The following is a 26,101-nucleotide window of genomic DNA, read 5'->3' on the forward strand; positions in this document are numbered from 1 at the left end:
CATTATTCCAGTAAAATAAATGTGTAATATATATTATTTCTCTTTGAAATAAGATCTTATTGAAACCCAGCAAGCTCATACAATTTATATTCAAGGAGATTTCAAGGATTTGTTTAATAAGTATTCGAACTAACAACAATGGTTCTTTAAAGATAACATTATACCCTTTTTTTTTTTTTTTTTTTTTTTTTTTTTTTTTTCATTGTGTGAAAGGGATCACAGTTTTTTCAATTTATATTTAAGGAGATTTTGAGGACTTTATCTCCTAAAAATCCACATGCAATGCACGTGGGTTATTTGTCAAAGAAGACAAAAATGGCTAATCCACACTCAATTCCATCTCCCTAAATAGTCATCAATTCTTTTCCTTTCTCTCATATATAAACAAACTAATTTAGGAATCAGAACTATTTCCCCCCGGCTTGTTCTGGCAAGTTTAATGCCTTATTCTTTTACAGACATTTGGAAGACAACTATTCCGACCTTCGGTCAACCATTCGGATAGTTTCTCTTCTCAGTAAATTGTCCTACCACATGTCATTAATCATATCCATTTGTGAAAAATCAAAATTAGTTCATAGGTTTTCTTGTGATTTCAATTTAGTCATCGATTTTCAATCTCAACAATTAGGTTCCTATGTTTTACCTTAGTTTCAAATAGATCTCTCCGTCAACTTACCATCCAATTAATTATCAGTGTGCCATGTCAAACTACGAAGTCCATGACACGTAACTCACATTTAGTACACTATGTGTCAATTATACGTTCCACATTGCAAATTTACCTTAAATTACAAATCTACCATAAATAAATAAAATTAAAAAAAGTAATAATAACATTAAAAATAAAAAGAAGGAAAAAGTGGATGGCGATTATAAGGCTCCCCTCACAAAGGAGTGGCCACCACCACCCCTTAGCGAGGGAAGGCTTCCCCTTAGAGGGGTGGCCACACCACTGTGAGGGAAGGTTGCCCTTCATAGATTTGTGAAAGATGGCCACTTCACCATATGAATGATGGCCACCCCTCTTGTGAGGGGTGCCAACCACCCCCTATATGAGGGGTGGTTGCCCCTCTCTTGAGGGCCAGCCTCCCTTTATAGTGCATGAGAAGGCTTCCCCACATAGATCTATGAAGAGTGGACGCCCATTACTAGATGAATGGTGGCCAGCCCTCCTGTGAGGGGTGCCAGCCACCCCTATATGAGGTGGTTGCCTCTCTCTTGAGGGGCAGCCTCTCCTTACAGCAGTCACCCTTTTTTATTTATTTATTTATTTTTATTCATGGTAGATTTATAATTTAAGGGTAAATTTTTCCTACACAAACCACATATTATCAACTTATTGGTCGAACATGACATGCCACCAATTGATTGTAAAGTAAATTGACGAAGAGACTTATTTGAAATTGGCATAAAACCTAATAACCTAATTGTCCAAATTGGAAATCCAATGACTAAATTGAACTCACAAGAAAACCTAGGATTAATTTTGATGTTTCCCAATCCATTTACTGAAAACTTGTGAACTCAGTAAAATTACTATGTACAATTGAGTATTTCATGTTTAGATGACAAGACCTAAACAAATAGAGTTACCCCCACCAAGATTACCCTAGCGTGATGTTACTACACTTCAATATGTAGTAAAGTAACAGAAATAAAATGAAAATTTTTATTGCTGTGTTGAAATACATACATTCTCCAAAAGTAGCTGTGTAACAAGATCATATTTTTCTTTGAATGAAAAGAAAAATTATCACTCACTATTGATTAACTTGTAATACTTGTTGAGTAATATGAACTCTGCAGCGTTCAATATAAATTATTTGTGTGCAAGCCCTCTGCCAAAAACAGAAAAGTAATGAAAATACACCTGAAGGATTTTTTGAACCAGAAAAGCAGGAAGGTATGATCTTGTTCGATTTTTGATGGATTAAAGTTCCCCTCCTAAAAACAAGTTTATCAAATTTAATAATTAAGAAAGCATTTTCGTAAAGTGGAACAGTTTATACATAGCTACTGATCAATACAATCTTTGCCACAAAATCATTATCATTCCATCCTCAATAATAATTTAATTACATCATAAGTAAAAATTGTCAAATACAAGCCTTGCACACACACACATAGAGAAGACGAAGATAATTTTCAGTTGCTCACCAAATAGAGATCCACCCTCTATCCCCGCAGAGGGAGGAGGTGGCGGGTGGCTTGACTCCCACAAAGGATGAGGGTAGAGAGCTCCTCCCCCGCCCACCTCTACGAGTATGGCTCTCCACCCCCGCACATCTCTGTTAGGGTTGAGAGCTCCACCCTCCCACTCCTATGCAAGGTGGCTCTCCACCTAAATAGAGGGTAGAGGTGGAGGGTGGATCTCCACTAATTTTTTTATTTCTCAGTTTTTTTTAAAAATAAAAAATAAAAAAATTAGACATAATTGCCTATGTGACATGGTGCTGAATCTAGATACTCGTGACACTTTTTATTCGTCTAACATTGACAAAATGACAATTGGCACATTCTCCATTAAGAGATTAACCAAAAATATGATAACAGGATTTTATTTTTATTTTTATTTTATAGGTAATTCAAATTCATTAAAAGCAAGCAGATGAGCGCAACACAAGTATAGAAAAAGTATAAAAGACAACCCAAGTATAGGAAAAGAAGAACAAAACTCCAAAAACTCAAAGAAATTAGAAACAAGCAAACTATTCAACGCTAATTTCCATGTATAAAGGGATTGGAACAACATCTTCTTCAACTCTAACATCACAGGCTCACAATCTTCAAAGCTCTTTGCATTTCGCTCTCTCCAAATATACTATATTAAACACAAAGAACCTAACCTCCACTTATTTGTCACAAGGCAAAAACTCAAGCCTTTAATTGTCAAAATTAGAAATGTGGGTCCTTATTGGTCAGAAAGGTAAACTCTGGCCATTCGATTCACAAAAGCTTCGCATTATCCAAGTGAAGTTGACAACATCCATGAAAGTATAAGTAGAGACAATCAATTCTTTGGAGGAGTGTTGGCAAACTTCCATTGCAAATGATTCGTGTTTTGGTAGCTTCTATCACCAACTACCTCTTCGATGGGTACAGCATCAGATATCTCTTTCAGGCTTGCCTCTGTAAGTTTCTTCTTCAAAGAGCCAATATTGTCATCCAGGTTTTTTATCTTTGTTGTCCCTATAAAAATTCAAGGCAAATAAATGAACAGTGAGAAATCGCAGGTCAAAGTCTCAACTTGGATTCATTTTTTAGAAGGTGATATAAGTAAGCATTGGCATCAGAATTTCTAGCGAAATTGCATCACAATGTGAGCTTTGGATTCTAGAATTTGTAGGGACCATGAAAAGATTTGGCACATTGGATAAAATAATCTTACAAAATAGTTCCAAAGGGAAATGAAATCTAAAGCAACTGTATGTCTTGAATTAAATGGAATGCAATTACGTTTTCTAGAACAACTCAACTCAGCTCTTTTCAATTCAACTAAGCCTTGATCAATGCCAATAGGTTTTCCTGAATATAGCTCCCCCCATATATTTAGCAGATTTGCTAATATGATCTCTTTAAACTACAGAACAAGTGTTATTGTCCCTTTTAAAATAAGGCGCATCGCATTCTGGATGAGATGCCTAATGATGCTTGTAAGACACCATGATCACAAATTCCAATCCATAATCAAATTGTACATAGTTATGACTGCAACCTAACACCATATTAATGAATACGTTAAGGGTAAACTAAAATCTCTGAGTTCTTTTGAGGTTCTTCTGGCATCAGAAAATAGAATTGTTCAGCCTAGCAATGGGTTCTTGTAATATATACCGAACTGGGTTGTTGTAATATATGCTGAACTTTGAGTCTTCAGGCAGGAAATTCTTATGGCACATGGATTGGGATAATTGTGATATTTTTACTTGGATTCTATGTCAACTTTATCTCCTCTAAGATCTTATCCTACATTGTCCAGCCTAAAAAAGCACTAGACCCTTGGAGAAGAAATAGTATATAATAACATTGAATAGAACTTCAGCCACTTGTTTTTCTTTCTCTTTTTCTTTTCAGCCACATTTCTGAGGAAAACTTATATATGTAGCACATTTCAGAGTAATTTCTTTAAATTAATCAGGACTAAAAAGAGAAAGTCACTTACCAGGTATAGGTGCAACATCATCCCCTTGTTCAAGTACCCATCCTAGTGCTAGCTGAGCAGGAGTGCATTGGTGCCTTCTAGCAAGGCTTTCGATCCGAGTATAAACGGCCTTGTTCTTCTCCAAATTGTCTCCCTGGAACCGAGGATACATGGCCTTATAGACAAAAGAGCTGGCTGTTAGTTAAGCTTTTTTTTATTTTTTATTCTTACTATTAATATCATTATGGGGAACGGCAAAAGCCTTGAAATCCTCATTCTCATAAGACAAAAACTAAATAGCAGATGTGAAGATGTATTTTTCTTTTAAAGGCAGATGCATAGACATGTTTCATTGTATTCGAATTAACCCTGAAGAGTAATGCACTGCTGAAAGAAAAATATATAGTTGCCTAAAGAATTAGGCAGGCAATTATTATTCATTGAAAGCCAACAAATGGATGGGAAAAATGTGCAAAACATATACCAAGCTACTGTTTGCAGCCAAGCTTTCCACGATTCCTTTGCCAGCAAAAAATCCACGACCAAGAGGACTGTATGGAACTATTCCAATGCCAAGTTCCCTGCATGCACAAGAGTATCAAGATAGCATTCTCATACTTTTGGATAATCAAAAAGCCACACAAAATGGGCATAAAAACCACCGAATTAATATTTTCTATTGTTGCAATTCTTTCGAAAACAATAATACTACTGGAATCCTAAGAAAGAAAAACAGATATTTATGATACATACTATCTCATCTCCAAATTAAAATTTTCAGAGCCAATAGATATCAAACAAGGAGGCAGCTCTAAATAAAAATTTTCGCATCAGGAAGGGATAAACACGTCGCTGCAGCATTCTTAAAAGGTTGCGTAGAAGTTAAAGCACTCAAGAGACTTGTGAGACCAATTTTCATAAAAACTGGAGCTGTAAATTGAACAAACCTGCAAAGTGGAATTATCTCTTCTTCGATATCACGAGTCCAGAGAGACCACTCCATTTGTACAGCAGTGATGGGATGCACAGCATGTGCCCTCCTTATTGTGTCTGGGCTGGCTTCAGATAGACCAATATACTTGACTTTTCCCTCCTCTACCAGTTTCTTAAGTTCACCTATCTACATGCCAACAACATGGATTTGATTAGTTTTGCCATATTTGTCCCACTATCTCCACAATGGAATAACTAATTTGCAGAGAATTTGATCATTTTAAATTACAAACAGTAAATAATTCAAGAACCACCCTTGCAGGCATCCAGTTGAAAGAGAGAGAAACACTTACAGTTTCTTCTATAGGTACAGTCGTGTCTACCCGATGTTGATAATACAGATCAATGTACTCGACATCAAGACGCCTCAAGCTAGCCTCGCAGGATGAGCGAACATAGTCGGGGCTACCGCTCACTGTGATACGATCAGGAAATCCCACTGTTTGGATGCCAAATTTGGTGGCTACTTGAATTTTTTCTCTTGGCAATTGCTTCAAGGCCTGAAAGGTATAAACTTCTTCCGGTTAATATCACAAAGTCTTAACAAATAGAAAATACTATCACAAAGATATTTCTACATTAGTGACAACCTTTATATTTACCACGACCAAAAAATAAAATAAAATTCCAACTTCTTGAGGTAGTAAGAGTAAAAATTGATGATGAGTACCTTTCCAAGCAGAATTTCATTAGCATTGAGTCCATAAAAATCAGATGTATCAAAGAAAGTGATTCCCTTACTGAAAGCATACTTTATTATTGAGATTCCATCCTCATCAGAGAGAGGAGAATTGTAGGCTCCTGTCAGGCCCATACATCCAAATCCCAACTTTGAGACCTATGAAGAAAAAAAAGTTTAGAATTACAACGAAATGAACAATAAAAAGTTAACAAAAAATGAATTGGAATGAAAATTGAGTACCAAAAAGTATTTTAATCGAGAAAACTATTCCTTAAAACCTTGGAACCTATGCATCTCGAACATTGAAAAGATTAACCTCAAGATTTTTGATAAGTTGATAGCAATTTGAAGGATTTATTTTTTCAGTGAAGCCAATCATTAATCTTTCATGGGTATAGGTTATTTCTGCAGGTCCTATTTATATGAGACTCCTGATGGAAGAAAGAAGCTTGGCCATTACACATGAGAAGAGAAGGTACCAAAATTCAAATTCGGCTAACTTGAAAAGCACAAGCTTTCCTGGACATTTCTCTTTATTTTGCAGTTGGAAATTGTGCAAATATTAGTTTGACAACACAATTTATGCTGATTCCCAGACTAGAAATAAATACAATCTGTTACCAGAGTGTGATCAGCTCTTCATACCTCAAAAACTCAAAGTATATCAAATTATGTAGTTGGGTTTTCGAAGAAATGCGGCTTGAACAGATAAATTCCGAAATTTCCTGAAAAGGAATTGAAATGGAACTCAAGGAACGACAATGGGGATTTACCTCAAGGCCTTGAGTGCCCAGTTTCACTCTTGGAATTTGGACTTCGTTGCCTTCTGCCATCTTTCAGATGAATGTTTGTTTTTCTTCTCAAGATTTTCTGTCTTAATGTCTTGTTGGGATTTGTCTTTGCACTTTTCGTCACACTCTCTCCCAATCACACACACATATATATAGAATGTTAAAAGTGGAAGATATATTCGAGTCTGCACATTCTTTCATCATTGATTATGTCATTCGAGAGTCCAACTTTCTTTCATCATTGATTATGTCATTCGAGAGTCTAACTTTTTTTCATCATTGATTATGTCATTCGAAAGTTTCGGATCCTGTTTGTCTATTTTATCTAAAAATAAATTGGTAACGTTCAAAATGGTACATCCAGAAAACATGTCTCACTTTTACACTTCAACCATTTCTCTTTCAAAGTAAGACATATTTTAAGAATAGTTACACGTACGTGCATCTCACGTATTATTGAAAAAATAGATATATGTTATTTTTTATTGAAAAAATAGATATATGTTATTTTTATATACTAGATTAAAAAAATTTCTCCACCCAATTCTAAGAAAACTTTATCCGTCATCGTTATACAATATATAGTCTTTTCAACTTGACAAATGCTACTAGTAGTAAAGCTGTAGACTGCTGTGCATGAATATCATATAATTAAAAATTGGACCCTGTTTTGGATATTGTCCTAAATGTTCAAAAAGTGAGCCCTCAAGTTTCGACCATAGGCAAATTTGCCTATTTATTAGCCACTTTCGTTTTCACAAATAGAAAATAATGTTTTAAGAGATGAAGTCTCCAAAATGCCCCTAAGGGAGCGGATGAAGTCCCCAAAATGCCTTTAAGGGCTAAAGTGTTAGAAAACCTAAAAAAAAAAAAACTACAAAAACAGTTAAATACAATTTTAAAAAGATATTGGAAGCGACCGAAACCACTAAAATGGTCCATTTGGGGATGGTTTCGACTACCCCCATTTAGCCATTTTGAGGACTTTATCTCCTAAAAATCCACATGCAATTCATGTAGGTTATTTCTGTCAGAGAATATGGAAATGGTTAATAGACGGGCAAACTTGCTAACAGTTAAAATTTCGGTGGGATCGATCGCCACATTTTAAACGTTAGAGGCAAGATCAAAAAAGAGGTCTGACTAAGGGAGTAAAGCATATTTTTCCTCAACTTTAAATATGAGATAAAATGAAGCTAGGATTCAAACTCTTGGTTTATATATATAATTTTCCAAGCAATTTTCCAAGCATGTGGATAACTTTATTGAAACCCGGCAAAGCTCATACAATTTATATAAGGAGATTTTAAGGATTTGGTTTTTATATATTTAAGGTTTTTTTCAATGACACATTTTTCACATTATTTTAAAGAGAAAAGAAATGCTTTAGCGATCATTGAAGTATAACTTTTTAACAAATCATTTTCTAAGATATACAATTTTATGGATTTACTCCCTAAGATTTTAATTGTTGGTAAATAGATCATTCTATCTCCATTCTATTAAATTTCTGTGTTATCACCTTATGCCCAATCAAAATGTGACATATGTCCTTTTTAATAAATAAAAAAAATAGAAATTGTAGTCGGACGCAACTACCCCGAACATGGTGGTGGCTAGCGCGGCCAACACCACACTTGCGGTAGGTCCCGCAGCCAGGGGCGAACCCAAGAATTTTTTCCTAAAGGGTCCCGGGTCCAATGTATTTTGAGGCCAAACCTTGGCTTTATTTCTTTTAATATTTAAATATTAATTAAATAATATATATTTTAATATTATTATTATTATATTTTTATTTAAAAATTAGCATTGTATGCATGAAAGAGGACAAAAATTGAGAATGGAGAGGCGTTGGAGTTGGGTGGGAGAAGTGGGAACATGCCGACTGAGTCGCAGCGGAGAGAAAAAAAGGGTTTTTTTTTTTTTTTTTGTCATTTTTTAGAAAAGGAATCCGACGTAGGAGAGAGAACTCTGCATTCTTTTCATTTTAAAATTCTTGCTAAGCATCTTTTAACCTTTAGGGGGAAAATTTGAGCGGGAAATTTTTTTTTTGGGGGGTTGAAACGTAATTTTTGCAAGGGCCATTATAAATTTTTTTTTTTTTTTTTTTTCGAAAGGCTTTTGGAGGAAATTTTTTTTTGTTGGGTTGCCGTCACCCCCTTAATATTTTTATTATATATATATATATATATATATATATATATATATATATTGTTAAAAATAAATATATGTGTCGCCTTCTAATTGAATATAAAAATCTTAAATAAATCAATAAAATTTAAATTTTAAAGAGTCATATTTGAAGACCTAAAGCAGAAATACTCCTAAATAAAAAATTCAAACAAAAAATATAAATATATTAAACTTATAAATTAATTTTTTTTTAAATATATTAAGGGTATTATATATATATAGCAGAAATACTCCTAAATAAAAAATTCAAACAAAAAATATAAATATATTAAACTTATAAATTAATTTTTTTTAAAATATATTAAGGGTATTATATATATATATATATATATATAATTTGTATTATATGTAATTTTTGTTTATAAAGTTAGGATATTTAGGTCATTTTAATTTTTTTTAACGGATTTAACTGACAGAATTAGGGTTTTGAGAAGAAAATTGTAGTATGATAAGGTCGGTGAGTAAAGTTGATAGTTTATGAGGGAAAATTGACAATGCATGATAATTGATAAGGGAAAAATTAATTACTCTTAACATTTACGCCGGCATTAAAAAAAAAAAAAAAACTTGAGGGATGAGAAGTTTATGTCAATCAAATCATTCCCTTCTATTTTCTATGTCCAACTGTTAACAATTTCTCCCTATGCTTGAGGGCTATTTATTTACACATTTGACTATTCTGTGTTATTTATTGGTATTCATGGATTTATAAGCTTAGGTGCCGAACCAGTTCAGATTTAATTCAAAGTTTTTTATGAAAAAAAGGTTTGGACCATTAAAAACCTATTTAAGAAAAAAAAAAGAAAAAAAAAGAAAAAAGAAAAGAGCAAGCAAATAAAAGAAAAGGAACAAAATGGGCATTAATGTTTTCAAGAAGAAAAAAATAAAATTTGCATTAACTTTTTTTTAGTGTTTGTACAACTACACTGTATTTTCACCTTGTTTACGAGAAGTAAATGATCCACCAACAAAGAAAACTTTTTTTTTTTTTTTTTCTTTTTTGGTAAGAAAGAAAAGTAACTTTATTATGAAAATTGAAAGTGTTTTTCGGTTGGTGAGAATTGCAAGTGTACCAAACAAAATCACTATTTACAAAGTTTGATTTCAGGAAAAATTCACCATCGAAAATTAATCGGCTTGTAAGGGGAAGCCATGTAGGACACTTACAATCATAACATACTACTACGCTCTGCAGTCGATGTTCACGGCAACTAACTCTATCGACATTGACTCAATGTTAGTTTTTTTTTCTTTTGATGACTCCCCTCAACTTTCAATATTTAATGACTTAAGAGCATGCCTACACATATACCAAGACATTTTAATCTATCATCTGCAAAACTTCAATCCATTTGATCACATACTTGACACATTGCATCTAATCCCATACTTGATATGGCAGTTGGCTCTGATAGCAAATTATACAAATTTCAGGTATAACTTACTATTGAAAATTGGCTTGTAAGGAAATAATGGCTAAAAGTTTTATATACACGTGGTTAAAATTGTACTTAAGTTATGTGTTGTAGCTGAAACACTTTGAGAATTAGGTAAAAAAAAAAAACAACAACACTTACATTGCCCACCCCCCCACCCCCCCCCCCCCTCTTTTTTTTTTTGGTTTAAATTTTATTTTTATAAAACACACTTGAATGAATTTGGTAAGAAGTAACTTAGAATGTTAAAATGCAGAAATCTTAGCTGAAGCCAGAAGCTTTACTAGCAGGTTTCTCTACCGATTGCCTCATCTTTCACCGTGGGTCCATTGAGCAAAGAGGTTACAGATTCAGAAAATGATTCTAAGAAATTGGCCCTCACACATTCATTATTGTCTAAAATGTAGGAAAATACCAGCAGATACAACATCCTACAAGATCAACATTCTGCAAATTCAATCTTAAGCATTGGTTGGACTGTGCTTTAGTAGCTGATCAGCATAATCTTTCACCATAAATTTGACAAGAAACACAAACCTCATCACATAAATAGATGTTTAAGCAACATTGCTGTCTTTTGCTGGTGTGTTTGCAAATTTCCATGAGCAGCGAATAAAATTATCAGTTATTCTTTCCCCTGCAACCTCATTGATGGGTACCACATCCGACATCTCTTTCTGATCTTCTGTTGTGAGCTTCACGCTCACGGAACCAATATTAGCATCAAGATTTTTAATCTTAGTTGTCCCTAGAAAATCATGAGCGTGGTTAGAAAAGTATTTCAGCTATACTTAATTCATCTTTGTTATAAGAAGTGATGGATTTAATCATTTAATTTATATTTTAACACCATCTCTCACATGTGAGTTCAAACTCTATTTTAATAGGCGAGACCCAACAAGTGAAATCTTTATTTGAAATGGGAGGTGAATTGATGAAGACTAGGGATGAATTTAATCATTCAATTTATATTCTAACAAAGATTCTATCAAATAAGTTAGTGCAAGGTATGATATACAATATCTACTTATGGGGAACTGTTGTTAACTTTAAAGAAATCAAAGGGGAGGGGAGAAGACAAAGGAAAAAATAAACATTCTAGAGACAGGAACTCATACAATGCTTAGAAATTTGAAATCAGGAAGAAAGGAAGTCGTCAACAACCATAAAATTCACCACTTGCTGGCTCCCTAATTTGTTGGAAAACAAAGATGACAAAGTCTACCCATAGAAACCACTCAAGTGATTTGAACATAAGGACTGACATAGAGTTTAGGATTGTTAAGCTCGACTACTTTAATGGAAATGCAAAAAAGAGAAAAAGATGACAACATAATTCCTTCTGTAATTTCTAATTTGAAAAAGGGAAAAAGATGACACTAGATTTTTTTTCCCCCATTAACTGAATTAGTATTCTATGGTCACAAAATACTATGCATTTCTACACTTTATCTAACTAACTTAATTCTATGGTCACATCCTCCTCCTTAGTCCTTTTATCCTTACTATTATTGATCCAAGATGCCAAAAATGATAACTTTTTGAAATCTCTTGACCATCAAGTTTTACCATCTATCTTTATTTCTACTATTACTACACTTGCATCAGATATACTCAGTTTTAGCATACTTAACCTAAAACCTCTATATTCCAAAGTATCCCTCTAAAATTCCTACTACTTGGAGTTAACTCCCGCCATAGCCTCATCAACTATCATGATATCATCCATAAAAACATACATCAAGGGATGTCATCCTGAATGGATCAAATGAACTCATTGATAACCAATGCAAAGAGATATCAACTTGATGTTGCTACCTGTTGTGCATACACTTGTGAAGTTTGTGTCTCACATTGAGAAAGTATGAAGAAAAAAAAGTGGTTAATATACATAAGTGGATCCAAGCCCATTAGCTTAGGCTTTTAGGCTAGAAGTGGTGTCCTAATATGTATATTAATTTATTCTTATTTGACTCTTGTGGTGTTTCTCTCCCAAACAATTGGTATCAGAGCCCATGGTTAGCTTCCGCTGCTGTTGATACGAGTGTCTTGGTTTGACTCTAATAAAATGAGTGTTGTTTCTCTTTGAGTACGCGTGACACTCTTGTGTGAGGGGGAGTTGGGTCAATGTGGAAGAGACTCATAAGTGAGGAGAAATTTGTTATGCATACACTTCCTGATATAAACCTAATATGGTAGGAAGCTTGTGATACTTCATACTGTTTTCACACTAGTTACAGTTCTGTGATGTATATCCTTAATCACCTGAATATATTTATAATCACCTGAATATATTTATAGAAACTCTTTCTTTTTCACAATCCACTACATTACCTCTCTAGGTAGCTTACCATATGCTTTCTCTAAGTTAATAAAACTGTATAATGATCTTTACTTATTTTATCTATATCTCTACATTAGACACATAAATAAGGAAATAGCTTTATGGTAGAACATGCTGGCAAAAAACCAAATTGATTATCTGATACTATTGTTAGTATCTTAACCTATACTCAACCATTATCTTGCATATTTTTATGACGTTACTTATAAGCTTAATCTCTCAATAATTCGTGCAGCTCTAGATATCTCCTTTGTTCTTAGGACAAAGTATGAAAGTACTTTTCCTCAAATCATCAGGCATCGTGTTAGCACTTCAGACTTATAAATAAGATTAGTCAACCATACTACACTAAAATCACCCAAGCAGTTCCAAACTTTAATAAGATAGCCATCAGGCTACAGCTTTTCCTATTTCAATCATCCTCAAAGTGTTCTTTACCTCAACCATCTTAATTCTCCCAAATTCTCTGCATGACTTCCATTAAAAAGCTTATCAGAATAGCTCCTCCTTATCTTTAATCTCTTCCTCCTTTACGTAAACTCTTTGATCCTCATCTTTGATACACTTAACATAATTCAAGTGTCCCGTTTTCCTCTCTTGACCCAGCAAGTTTATAAATATCCTTCTCTCCAACCTTCATCCCCAACTTCCAATGTATTCTTGTCATAAGCCTTAAATCTAACCTCTCAAACCAACTTTTACACAGGTTTAACTGGAAAAGAAAATGTTCATATCAATGGATTTAGTCGGATTAGGGCCTAGCTAGTTGAGTTGTATTATAAATACTTTGAGGTTTTCTCACCAGACATTTTTGAGGTACATAAAAAAGAGGAATAACTACTAAATAATTTGATTATACTGTTTAACACAAGAACATAGCTTTGAACTCTGGGTAGAGCTGCTGATGCGATGGAATGAAGTTCTTGAAATTTGAAATCACCATTCCAATTTCAAGAAGTTGTATGGCTGAAAATTAACTACTTGAACTTTCATTTATATGGCAACCAGAGAATCAACAGAAATTCGTCAACATGTCATACCGGTTTCCAACAGTAAGACAGACAAATGCAAGTTGCACTGCTACCACTAAACATAATAAGTAGGTAGAGTACCTTTTTTCTTTCCTGGATGGCAAGGAAGAAGAATGGTTGCAGATAAAGCATTACTGATGGTGGATAGCACCACCAATAAGTGGAGAAATCATACACTCTTTTGTTTTTCTCAGTTCTCCCAATGAAATTCAAAGGATGCTACTAAATATGAGCAATACATATAAAATTGAAGGTGAATGTGGTTGGAAAAGAGTCACTCACCAGGGATAGGAACCACATCATCTCCTTGATGAAGAATCCATGCAAGTGCAAGTTGTGCAGGGGTGCATCTATGCTTTTCAGCCAACTTTCCTATCCGAAAATAAATGGTCTTGTTCTCGTCAAAATTCTGTCCTTGAAATCTAGGATTTGAGTTCTGACAAAGGAACGGTTAGCCATCAGTCCAAGCTCAATCTCATAAGCAACAAGAGAAATATAATGATTTGCAACAAGCCCAATAAAATGTGCTTATGGATCATGCATGCAAAGATAAGGAAAGACGAAGATCAGCTACATACCAGAAAACTACTTGCAGGTACACTTTCTATAATTCCTTTGCCACCAAAAAATCCACGACCGAGAGGGCTGTATGGTACTATCCCAATTCCAAGCTCCCTATACATTTCGGAATGGCACTTTTTACTAGGAGTTCAAACAAATTGTAACAGTTTATACTAAAAGATAAATACAAATAGCAAGGCAAGGGAAATATAACATGTGACCCTAGGAAATAACACAACTAGCAAAGGAAGTATAAATTTCAGATGGTCATCACTTCAGAATGATCTTTGATGCAGCGCACCTAGGCTTTGATACTAACTGATGCAGCATGACGTGGTGCTTTTCGCAAAGACAAACAAAACTAGAATCAGAACTCTTCTAAAAATCAAGAGCCAATCAAGGATTCAAGGCAAACATAAGACAAAACTCAACCTCAGAGTATTTATTATTGATAAACATCAAAACATATCATAAATCCATCATAAACTAAAGCTCTAGACGGCCATAACATATCTTTATACTACCTAGACTCCTAATCCTAAGAAAATACTGGAATAAAGTCGGTTACAAAAACTTTACAGCAACTCGTTCGAACAGGGTTGTTGCTCGTTCGAATGGGATCTCACAGAACTCAAGAAAACTAGAAATTTCAACATTCATTTGAACGAGTAAGTGAGCTCGTTCGAATGAGACTAGGGTTTCACAGCTTTTTAAGGTGTTTCTCAGCTTTATGAAGCAGCGCGTTCGAACCTGACTTCAGACGAGTTATCAAACTAGTGACACTGCCAAAAAGTCGTTTGAACAAAACTGCAAACGAGCAACACTACCAAAAATCGTTTGATAAGTAATTTGAATGCACCTACAAACGAGCAATACTGTCCAGATTTTCAGCATTCTCTTCACAGCCTGTTTTGATCCAGTAAATTTTTGAATTAGCATAAAGTCATGAAACATGACTTTATAGGCTTTTGAATCAGCTTCCCAACGTCACCAAGCTTGCCTCCATTCGATGTCAGAAACTTGAGATATGACATTTTATTAAGTTGGTTTGATAGAAAATGCCTTGCATCAGATTCTCTCTTTTTTTTTTTTTTCTTCTAAGGTGGATGGCAGGGCTAAAGGTCAAACTTTCTATTGATATAATCTATGCATCTGTGTACATTTATATGATGCAGGAAATATGTTACAGCATTGAATTTTCTGAAAATATTTTACAAGATCACTATTTTAAGTCTCAAGTAGTTGAAAAGTTGACTGCTATTATATCGTAAGGAAAGCAGGTAAACTGAATAATTTTGTGGAAGGAATGGATGCATTGCAAACAGAGGTTTCCCAAAAATTCTGAATAGAGTGTGGAGTTACCTGCAAAGGGGGATTATATCTTCCTCAATTTCACGAGTCCAGAGGGACCACTCCATTTGTAGAGCAGTGATGGGATGAACTTTATGTGCTCTCTTTATTGTGTCTGGGCTAGCTTCAGAGAGTCCAATATACTTTATCTTTCCCTCTTCCACCAACTTTTTAAGTTCCCCCATCTAACCGTCCAAAAAATTGTGCATGACTACTTCAGTTAAGTGTTTAGCTATAAGTAGAGAATCTAACAACACTGCTATTTGAAAGATTTGAGGCACCACAAATTGATGGCACAAGGAGAATGTATTTTAAAAAAAGGGAAGAAGGATGTTATCTGACACTTACAGTCTCCTCTATAGGTACTGATGTGTCAATCCGGTGCTGATAGTAGAGATCAATGTATTCAACACCAAGGCGCTCCAGACTACGCTCACAACAGGAGCGGACATATTCAGGGGTACCGTTTACTATAACATTACCAGATTCCATTTTGAAGATGCCAAATTTTGTGGCCAATTGAATCTTCTCTCGAGGCAACTGCTTCAATGCCTGAAACAATGTAAATTATATGAAACTCTCTAATCTTGAGCCAAAAACGAAAGTCACAAGCAATTATAACATACCATGTTATATAGTAAGGCAGTCTATTCATATAGATTCTGGTTCCATTAAAGAAGAGAGAAAAAGGAACCTTTAGTCATAATAAAAGTTGAATTAGTCGTTCTAAACAGTACAATTTCCTTTCCTAGTTTTGCAGATGCTAGAACCATTGAGAGGGTGGGAACTGCAATAATTCTCAGTGTTTACTGTCACCATCTTGGTTGTCATTTTTATTTCCAAGCAAAAGATATTCAGATAAGCTTGATGTTAGCCTAACTGGATAAATCTCAATCTATACTTCTTGGATTTTATATCCATATGAAACCTAGTATAATGACAAATACAATTGTTTGTGGCAAAAGATTTGGAAGAAAGAGATGATTTTCTAAATTTACAGAAGAAATACTTAAGGCTTGTCAGTTATATATGGAAATGGTTCTTCAGAAGTCCATCTCCATTGTTTCAGATTTTTGTTGCACAGGAGATTGACTATTTAGCTAACAAGTTTTAGATTCTTCCAAAGGGTATCCTTGTCTACAAAGAGCTGTGTGTAAATAAATCAGAAAAGATAGGTGTGCTGTAGCTAGCATGAATGAATGAAGCACCCATAATATATTATTTGCAGGTGTATTTACCTTTCCAACCAAAACTTCGTTGGCATTTGCTCCATAAACATCTGCCGTATCAAAGAATGTGATCCCTTTACTGAATGCGTGCTTTATGATTGATATGCCAACCTCTTCAGGGACAGGATCATTGTAGATTCCTGTAAGCCCCATACAGCCAAACCCCAGCTTTGAAACCTGGAAGGCAGATTACATTGCAACTTAAATAGAATATAAACAGACAAAAACATCTCTTGTTTCAGGAAGGCGCATTCAAACAAGCGTTTCTAAACTCTTTCTCCACACTCTAAAGGGGAAAAATAGGAAAAGAAAAAAAGACCTAGAACTATGGTCTCTGGTCAATTTTTCAAGTGAGTCCAAATGAAATTAATATAATTTCTAATATGAAGTAAGAACATGTAAGCAAAGTTCAGAAATGAATCAGTCAAACGCTATCACAAAACTTGAACGGAAGAAAGATTATCAACCAATAATCACACAAATGTTTATATGTTTGTTTCTTCCAGCTCATAGAGAAAAGAGAAGAAAAGAAAATGATATAACCCATTTGCACATCTCATAGATATCAATGCAAAGGAGAAATTCACTTATATCATTTTGCCTGTTGCAAGCACTTCATAAGAAAAATAGCAGGCACTAACTATATGCGAGAGAACGTGAAGGAAATCTCCATGATCAGCAAGACTAATATTTTCTTGATGCCATTTCTGGGAGAAGTCAAGTATTGAACTGGGTTTTACCTCAAATTCATGTTTTCTCATGAATTTGGACAAGTGCACTTCCTTGAGCAATTTTTATTTTTAATAAAAGATCATAATGAAAAAATATAAACATATATATAAAAAAAAAAAAAAAAAAAAAAAAAAAAAAAAAAAAAAAATCAAACTACAAAACAGAGTATCCTGCCTTCTCATATTAGCATCGAAGAGAGAAACAAGAAATTGAAAGTTGTTTTACCTCAAGTCCTTGACTTCCAAGCTTTACTCTTGGAATTTGAACACTCTGCTCCTCAGCCATTCTCTTTTGCTCTGTTTTTCCCTTTTTCTCTAAAATGGGTATTTTGGGGTGAGACTTCTCTGTGTAGAAAGAATGCACCAGTATTCCTCAGGAAACACAGAGAAAAGGGTGTGTCTGGTTCAGCTTTTATAAACAGCCAAAACAGTTTACCGTTTCTAAAAGCAGAGCTCAGTGAAAAATGGTATGAACAGCCATTCTCTATTTTGTGGTTGGTAGGGGTACGTAGAAGAAAGGCTTTTTTGCTGATTTATTTTTCTTTAAGCTGGTTGGAGTAAGACAATCTACGAAATAGCATTATTCGGATAATCGATGACTTTCACCATTTTTTTCAAAAAAGAAAGTTTTCACTTTGTTATCTTTCGTTTTTATTTTTTATTTTTCATTTCATTGTTTCTCTCAATGAAATATCTCGTGGAAAATGTATGTTTGCATTTCTTGTAAATTAAGCAAATGGGTGAAAGAAAAAGGGTTGCTCATATTTAGCTTTGAAATATATAGTGGTGGCAGGGTTGGTGGAAGTTTCCCTTCAAAGGGGCTTGGCCCAAGAACGAGTTCACCAAACGCATCTAACATCTTACTCTACTTAATTCAAATCCCACCTACCACCATATATTCTCTATGTGAAACTATTGTTCCTCCAACCTTTCTGTCATCATTGATTATGTCATTATCAGTTATTTCTAATTTTTATTTTTTCCTTTCGATAAGTATGTCATTATGCATTATTTTATTAAATTATTAAATTTATCTCTTCTTATTATCTTAAATTTTTTGGATAACTGGTAATTTAGTATGCTATCAGAGTTAAAAGTCCTGAGAGATCAAACCTTGACTTCGTCAATTTATTCCTATTTAAATTAAATATTTCACATATTAAACCTCTTAAACTTTTAGAATAACTGGTACTTTAATGTATTTTACTACAATACTTTTGATTAATATATTGTCGCTAAGTCCTTATTGATAAGTGTTTTGTAATTTTCTTCTGCATTATTTCAATTATGTTGTTATGCATTATTTTACTGCAATACTTTTGATTAATATATTGTCACCAAGTCCCCATTGATAAACTTTTTGTAATGTTCTTCTGCATTATTTCAATTATCCTTTTCCTTCCATCAATAAATATGTTATTATGCACGGTGACGGAGCCAGAGCTCGATGTGTAGGGGTTAAAGAGCAAAAATTTTAGTGGGTAGGGGCCAATAGACAATAAAAAACCTTATAATTTTTTTTTTCCTTGAATTGGGATGCCATAGCCTACACCGACCATCCTCTAATTTCGTCATGATTATGCATTATGTTCTCGGAATTACTTTTTTGTGCATATGATTTCAGTGTGTCCCCATCTATGAACATTATAAAATGCTTCTCAGCATATGGGCGGCTGAGCCACTATGGGCAAAAAGAAAAAAAAATTGGGTTTGCTATATCATTGAATTATATTTAATTAATAATCTATCACTCATCTTAGACTCCTTCAATGAATGAGATTCAACCTGTAAAAGCTTAACTTTAAATAAGAGTAGAGGGGAGTTAGGTCTAACATATAAAATTTGAACTTCAAATATAAGGTAAAATGAGGTTGGGATTCAAACTCTTGCTTAGAGCATCTCTAGCCGACGCTCTAAATGACCCTTTATAATTAAACATAGTTATTATGAGTTTTTTTTTTTTTTTTTTTCTACAACAGATATTTCAAAATGAAACATTTTGAAAAATTTGCTATAGTAAATTTTCACATATGAAATTGGCTCTCACCACATTCATTATGAGAAATGCTATATATACTTTCAAAGTACTCATTCCATAACATAGTAGTGAAGATCACCATTGAACGCTACATTTACTTTCATTTGTTATTTTATCCAATGGTGACTTTCACCGTCACGTTAGTGAGTGAACACTTGAGAGTTAACACTTAGAACATGTTTAGGATTGTATTTGAAAAATAGAGCTTTCAAGTAAAAAAAAAAAACTCTTTTTGGCAAAAGCTTCATTTTTAAGCTATTATCAAATGTGTTTTAGCCATTTTTAGGCTTTTTAGACCCGTAAAAGTGTTTTCAATTTTTTTTACTAAACGAGTACTTTTTTCTTTAAACGGACTTTTTGAGTGTTAAACGCATTTTTAAGCCCCTCAAATGCACACTCAAATAGACCCTTAGAAGTATGTGTAACACCCATTTTCATTATTGAGTGGCATTGCATTAATTTCACAAATTAAAAGTGCGATTTTCAACTAAATCGCATCGTTTCAGAGTGCGTTTTTATAAAAGAAAAATTGTAATTTTAAAAAACGCACGATTTTAAATGCCAAATTACGATATTATCTAACGTTTAATTGCGTTTTAAATCATTATTTTGAAAACGTACTTTTGAAATCACAAACTCAAACCGACCCATTGTCTAAAATGTTTGAAAATACTCGGACAACATCATAATCGTACTAGCAGATACAACATATATCCTACAGGATGAACATTCTGCAAATTCAATTTTAGTAGCTGATCACCATAAATTTTACAAGAAACACAAACCTCATATCAATAAATAGATGTTTAAGCTCCAATATTGCTTTCTCTTGCTGGTGTGTTTGCAAATTTCCATGAGCAGCGAATAAAATTGTCGGTTAGTCTTTCCCCTGCAACCTCGTTGATGGGTATCACATCCGACGTCTCCTTCAGATCTTCTCTCGTGAGCTTCACACTCAAGGAACCAATATTGTCATCAAGATTTTTAACCTTAGTTGTCCCTGAGAGGTTAGAAAAGCATTTCAGCTATAACCCAATGGGTTTTATTCATAAGTAATTTTTTTTTTTTTTACTTCCAAAATTCCTCCAGCTATTGTTTGACACTTTCTGAATATACATGTGAAAGCTGCTGTAAATTATTTTTTAATGATTTGTTTTGGTTTGGGAATAACGTGTTTGGGATGAGTATCATGGAGACTTAGGCTTTTGATATGAGCTTCCAGAATTTTATGTCACTCTCACTGCATTGACTGTTGTTAGCAAGTCTCAAGTCTATTTACTAAATCCATTTTATTTGGAAGAAGAAGAAGAATTTATTGAAAGATTTTTTTGTAAACTGGGTCTCCACCCATCTACAACTTCTATTATGACGAAGAGGATTTATTGGAGGTAAAAAAATTTTCGATATACCATAAAAATTGTTGCAGATAATTACGCCCACCGTATGCATGTTTGATATAAGTCTAAAAAGTGAAGTATCTTAATGAGGTCTTGAGAACATTAATTATGTTGATTTTCTTGGGATTATAATTTTTTTGTCAAATTTTCCTAAACAAAACGCCCACTCCATACAGATAGGGTAATACTCTGATTTCGCCGATAGACTGTCTCTAAAAAATTGTTTGCACTCAAGAAGATTCGAACTTTAGACTTGACAGGAATGCCACCAAAACCAAAACCCTTATTGCTTGAGCCAACCCCTTGTTTTGCACACTTTATGACGTTACTTATAAGCTTAATCTCACAATAATTAGTGCAGCTAGATCTGGATATCTCCTTTCTTCTTAGGACTAAGTATGAAAGTGTTTTTCCTCAAATCATCAGGTATCAAGTTAATTAGCACTTAAGAATTATAAGTGGAGAAATCATACACAGTGTCTTGTTTTGATCAGTTCTCCCCATGAATTTCAAAGGATGCTACTAAATATTTCAAAGCATTAATACATACAAAAAAATGAAGGTGAAGAGGTTGGAAAAGAGTCACTCACCAGGGATAGGAACCACATCATCTCCTTGATGAAGAATCCATGCAAGTGCAAGTTGTGCAGGGGTGCATCTACGCTTTTCAGCCAACTTTCCAATCCGAAAATAGAAGCTCTTGTTCTGGTCAAAATTCTCTCCTTGAAATCTAGGATTTGAGTTCTGACAAAGGAACGGTTAATCATCAGTCCAAGCTCAATCACAGCAACAAGCTTGAGAAACACAATGATTTGCAACAAGCCCAATAAAATGTGCATGCAAAGATAAGGCAAGACAAAGATCAGCTACATACCAGAAAACTATTTGCAGGTACACTTTCTATAACTCCTTTGCCACCAAAAAATCCACGACCAAGAGGGCTGTATGGTACTATACCAATTCCAAGCTCCCTGTACATTTCAGAATGGACACTTTTTACTCCACAATGAAGAGTTGATGTTTTCTTCTTCAAAGATGTGAAATCTATCATGCATGTGGAGTTACCTGCAAAGGGGGATGATTTCTTCCTCAATTTCCCGAGTCCAGAGAGACCACTCCATTTGTAGAGCAGTGATAGGATGAACTTTATGTGCTCTCTTTATTGTGTCTGGGCTAGCTTCAGAGAGTCCAATATACTTTATCTTTCCCTCTTCCACCAACTTTTTAAGTTCCCCCATCTACCATCCAAAAAATTAAGCAGAGAATCTAACAGCACTGCTATATATATATATATATGTGTGTGTGTGTGTGTAAAAGATTTGAGGCTTGATATCACAAACTGATGGGACAAGGAGAATGTATTTTAAGAAGGGGGGGGATTAAGGATGTTGTCAAACACTTACAGTCTCCTCAATAGGCACTGATGTGTCAACCCGGTGCTGATAGTAGAGATCAATGTATTCAACACCAAGGCACTTAAGAGTACGCTCACAACAGGAGCGGACATATGCAGGAGTGCCATTTACTATAACATTACCAGATTCGATTTTGAAGATGCCAAATTTTGTGGCCAACTGAATCTTCTCTCGAGGCAACTGCTTCAATGCCTGAAACGATGTCAAGTATATATATGAAACTCTTAAGAGTCAAGTACAAAAGTTTGCAGTCAATCATAACATACCGTGTTATAGTAAAGGGGTCTAATACTCATACTGTGTCAAACGGGTCGACACGACTCGACCCATTTGATAAATGGCTCAAAGATGTCAATTCGACTACGACACGTTAATTTAGCGGATAATACGATACGATCCGTGTAACCCGCTAAACTAACTGGTCGTATTGGGTTGACACAATCCAAACGACATAAATGATTAAGTTTTTTTTTTTTGTTTTTTTAACTTTAACCTAAAAGTACGTGTCGTATTTGCATCGAGTTCCGAGTTGCAAGTTAAATTGTTGGCCCTATCTTTAAGTGATAATAGACGTTGGATTAAAAAAAAAAAACATTTGAGATGTTATTTGTTTCGATGCGTTCACTCAAAGATTTGTCTTATATATATATACTATTAAATTTAAAATGATGAAGTAAAAACGTGCTTAAAAAAAATCAGCCGATCTTGCTGTCACTCTTGCTTTGTCAGGCTCCAACAGAGCATCACATGGAACACAGTTCCTTCAATAAAAAAATCTTTTCAAAAGTAACAGTCAAAGAAACAAGAAAAACACTCAAGATTTGAAGATATATGGGTTAACAGCCCGATCTCCACCGAGGAACAGAGTTCCGATCACTGAACAACTCTTTTAGAGCTTCATCAACAAGGCACTCCAATAACGACACGCTCTGATACCATGTTAAGACTTAGAAGGAGGAAGATAATTAAATGAGAGGGATGTAAATGTAATCACATTCTTTCTCAATCGGATCTAATCCTTGTTTACAAAGAACCGTACTTGTAATAGTTCAATCGACACCAATTTTAGCATCATTGTATTTATTCAAATGAGCTCAGCTTAAGTGTCGTTTCAACAGTAAAATAACGTTTTTTAGTGTCATTTTTTAAAAACGACACAAACCCAAACATCATTAACCCTCTTGTTTTTTGTAGTGAAATCAGAAAAGATGTATGTGCTGCAGGCTGTAGCTAGCATGAATGAATGACGCACCCATAATATATTATTTGCGGTGTATTTACCTTTCCAACCAAAACTTCGTTGGCATTTGCTCCATAAACATCTGCAGTATCAAAGAATGTGATCCCTTTACTGAAAGCGTGCTTTATGATTGATATGACAACCTCTTCAGGGACGGGATATTCATTGAAAATTCCTGTAAGCCCCATACAGCCAAACCCCAGCTTTGAAACCTGCAAGACAGACCAAAAACATCTCTTGTTTTCGATTGGTTTTTCAGTTAAAAAAAAAAAAAAAAAAAAAAAACTTCTGAATCACTTCAGGTTGAAATTTTTGAGCTATAAGTGCAACTGATAAAACCCATTTGCATATCTCATAGATATCCATGCAAAGGAGAAATTCCACTTATATCATTTTCCCTTTCAAGCATTTCAAAAGAAAAATAGGAAGGCACGTTAGATCCCCCACTTGAGCAAAGTAAAAAATATATGCGAGAGAACATGAATTAAGGAAATCTATATGATCAGCAAGCATTACTCTTGATGCCATTGCTGGGAGAAGTCAAGCATAAAACTGGGTTTTACCTCAAGTCCTTGACTTCCAAGCTTCACTCTTGGAATTTGAACAATCTTCTCCTCAGCCATTCTCTTGTGACCTGTTTTCCCCCTTTAATTCCCCTAGCTAAAATGGGTATTTTGGGATGAGACTTCTGTGTGTACAAGAAAGTAAGAATGCAGCTGTATTCCTCAGGAAACACAGACAAAAGGGGTGTGTCTGCTTCGGTTTTATAAACAGCAAAAACAGTTTAGGCTTCAGAAAATTAGCACTGAATTTAAAATTTTTGAATGGTAACCAATGCAAAAGCTGATCATAATTTTTTAGGGTGATGTTAAACAGCGTGATGTTTAAAATAATAAAATAAAATATTTTATTATTATAACTATTTAAAATAATAATAATAATAATAATAAAAGCCTCACGTGCATGAAGAGTCATGCACACCGGCTTTCTTAGTATCATGGCCCTATTTTTTATGAGAAACTTTAGTAAGCCTTTCGAACTTTCAGCCAATTTGATAAATACTCCCTAAATTACAAAAACTCTCACTTAGGCCCCCTAAATTTTGGTTTGTTCTCACTTTGGACAATTCTATTAGTTTTCAATGTTAAAGTTAGACAGTTTGACTTTTTATGCCCATTTTACCCTCAAAACTACGTCGTTGTGGGCTCCAAAACTACACCGTTTTGAACTTCAAAACTACATCACCATCCAACCCACAACGACGTCATTTTGAGTATAATATAAATAAATAAATAAAAGACCAAATCGGGGTGGCTCCAGCCACCCCCTGGCTGGTCTGGGGGTGGTCGAACCACCCCCATGTTGAAAACTAACAAAATGGTCCGGCCACCCCCAAAAGGCCAAAAAAAAAAAGGAGGGGGGGGAGGGGATCGGGTGCTTTTGGGGATGGCTGGACCACCCCCAAGGGCCTAGGGGTGGTTTCAGCCACCCCATACAGCCGGTAGGGGGTGGCTGAAACCACCCCTAGCCCCTTGGGGGTGGTCCGGCCAACCCCAAAACACCCGATCCCCCCCTTTTTTTTTTGGCCTTTTGGGGGTGGCCGGACCACCCCCTTGGCCATGGGGGTGGTCGATTGGCCAAAAATGGGGTGGTCCGGTCACCCCATCTTCGATTTAGTCTTTTTTAAAAAAAATATTTTGCTTTTCTTTTCTTTTCTTTTTTCTTTTTTTTTTTTTAAAAAAAATTAATGCCTAAAACGATGTCGTTTTGGGCTGGGTAGGTGTTGTAGTTTTAGGGCAAACGGTGTAATTTTAGGGTGAGGGTAAAATGAGCATAAAAAGTCAAACTGTTTGACTTTAATGTTGAAAACTAACAGAAGGGTCCAAAGTGATAGCAAACCAAAGTTCAGGGGGCCTAAGTGAGAGTTTTGGTAATTCAGGGAGTGCTTGTCAAATTGGCTGAAAGTTCAGGGGGGCTTATTGAAATTTTCCCTATTTTTTATGATTTCCACTGCTACGTCTCTATCATTCACAGTAAAAAATCATATAAACATTGATTCTCTTTAGTTTATCTTTTATCTTTTTTATTTTCATTTCATTGTTTATTTCAATATAATATCTCGTGTATTTGGGTGGCATGGTTAATGTAAAAAATGTGTATGTCTACATTTCTTGTAAAACAAAAGGGTGAAAATAAAAAAAGGGGTGGTCATTTTTATGTTTGAAATTATAGAGTAAAAATTTCCCTTCAAACAAGTTTGAATGACTTTGAGCAAACAAGCTTGATTGGTTCAAAAACGTACTTCACACTTCAAATCCCACTCACCATCATAAATGAAAATATATTATTCCATCCATTGTAGTCCTGCTATTCCCTATATATTGACTGACCAATCACATCATCGAGAGAATCCTCGTAGTGGCATAAAATATAGGAGAGACTCCTCGTAGCACATTGTTAAGATTACAATACTATTTCTCTTGCCGGAGAAGCACTACTTGGGGTGCGTGCTCTTTCTCTTCCCTA

General features: G+C 34.6%; 3 protein-coding genes across 3 annotated transcripts; all 3 read right to left on the reverse strand.

The window, feature by feature from the left end:
- Positions 1-2,712: 2,712 nt before the first annotated feature.
- LOC132172796 (putative aldo-keto reductase 1) lies at positions 2,713-6,781 on the reverse strand. The gene is made up of 7 exons (XM_059584366.2): positions 6,593-6,781; positions 5,808-5,975; positions 5,431-5,637; positions 5,092-5,264; positions 4,629-4,725; positions 4,166-4,319; positions 2,713-3,192 (listed from the first exon to the last, which is right to left on the reverse strand). The coding sequence occupies exons 1-7, from the start codon at positions 6,650-6,652 to the stop codon at positions 3,014-3,016; spliced, it is 1,038 nt and encodes a 345-aa protein (XP_059440349.2). The 5' UTR covers positions 6,653-6,781; the 3' UTR covers positions 2,713-3,013.
- A 3,819-nt stretch (positions 6,782-10,600) lies between these two features.
- On the reverse strand, positions 10,601-18,135 carry LOC132170451 (putative aldo-keto reductase 1). The gene is made up of 7 exons (XM_059581442.2): positions 17,712-18,135; positions 16,764-16,931; positions 15,874-16,077; positions 15,538-15,710; positions 14,193-14,289; positions 13,897-14,050; positions 10,601-10,987 (listed from the first exon to the last, which is right to left on the reverse strand). Exons 1-7 carry the CDS (start codon positions 17,769-17,771, stop codon positions 10,797-10,799), a joined length of 1,047 nt encoding a protein of 348 aa, XP_059437425.2. The 5' UTR covers positions 17,772-18,135; the 3' UTR covers positions 10,601-10,796.
- Positions 18,136-20,329: 2,194 nt separating this feature from the next.
- Positions 20,330-24,198, reverse strand: LOC132171722 (putative aldo-keto reductase 1). The gene is made up of 7 exons (XM_088510954.1): positions 24,139-24,198; positions 23,617-23,787; positions 22,324-22,527; positions 21,986-22,158; positions 21,795-21,891; positions 21,511-21,664; positions 20,330-20,523 (listed from the first exon to the last, which is right to left on the reverse strand). The coding sequence occupies exons 1-7, from the start codon at positions 24,196-24,198 to the stop codon at positions 20,330-20,332; spliced, it is 1,053 nt and encodes a 350-aa protein (XP_088367080.1).
- Between the last annotated feature and the right edge of the window lie 1,903 nt (positions 24,199-26,101).

The sequence above is a fragment of the Corylus avellana genome, chromosome 1 (assembly GCF_965113065.1).
Source record: "Corylus avellana chromosome 1, dhCorAvel1.hap1.2, whole genome shotgun sequence".
NCBI lineage: Eukaryota > Viridiplantae > Streptophyta > Magnoliopsida > Fagales > Betulaceae > Corylus > Corylus avellana.

Excerpts from the sequence above, each read along its gene's own strand:
- LOC132171722 (XM_088510954.1), bottom strand. The coding sequence starts at position 24,198 with ATGGCTGAGGAGAAGATTGTTCAAATTCCAAGAGTGAAGCTTGGAAGT. Across the intron at positions 22,528-23,616 it reads ACGAAGTTTTGGTTGGAAAG|GCATTGAAGCAGTTGCCTCG; the intron begins GTAAATACACCG and ends ACATCGTTTCAG. Across the intron at positions 21,892-21,985 it reads GAAATCATCCCCCTTTGCAG|GGAGCTTGGAATTGGTATAG; the intron begins GTAACTCCACAT and ends TGAAATGTACAG.
- LOC132170451 (XM_059581442.2), bottom strand. The coding sequence starts at position 17,771 with ATGGCTGAGGAGCAGAGTGTTCAAATTCCAAGAGTAAAGCTTGGAAGT. Across the intron at positions 16,932-17,711 it reads TTGGAAGTCAAGGACTTGAG|GTTTCAAAGCTGGGGTTTGG; the intron begins GTAAAACAACTT and ends TCTGCCTTCCAG. Across the intron at positions 16,078-16,763 it reads ACGAAGTTTTGGTTGGAAAG|GCATTGAAGCAGTTGCCTCG; the intron begins GTAAATACACCT and ends ACATTGTTTCAG.
- LOC132172796 (XM_059584366.2), bottom strand. The coding sequence starts at position 6,652 with ATGGCAGAAGGCAACGAAGTCCAAATTCCAAGAGTGAAACTGGGCACT. Across the intron at positions 5,638-5,807 it reads ATGAAATTCTGCTTGGAAAG|GCCTTGAAGCAATTGCCAAG; the intron begins GTACTCATCATC and ends TATACCTTTCAG. Across the intron at positions 4,320-4,628 it reads TGGCTGCAAACAGTAGCTTG|GCCATGTATCCTCGGTTCCA; the intron begins GTATATGTTTTG and ends TTTGTCTATAAG.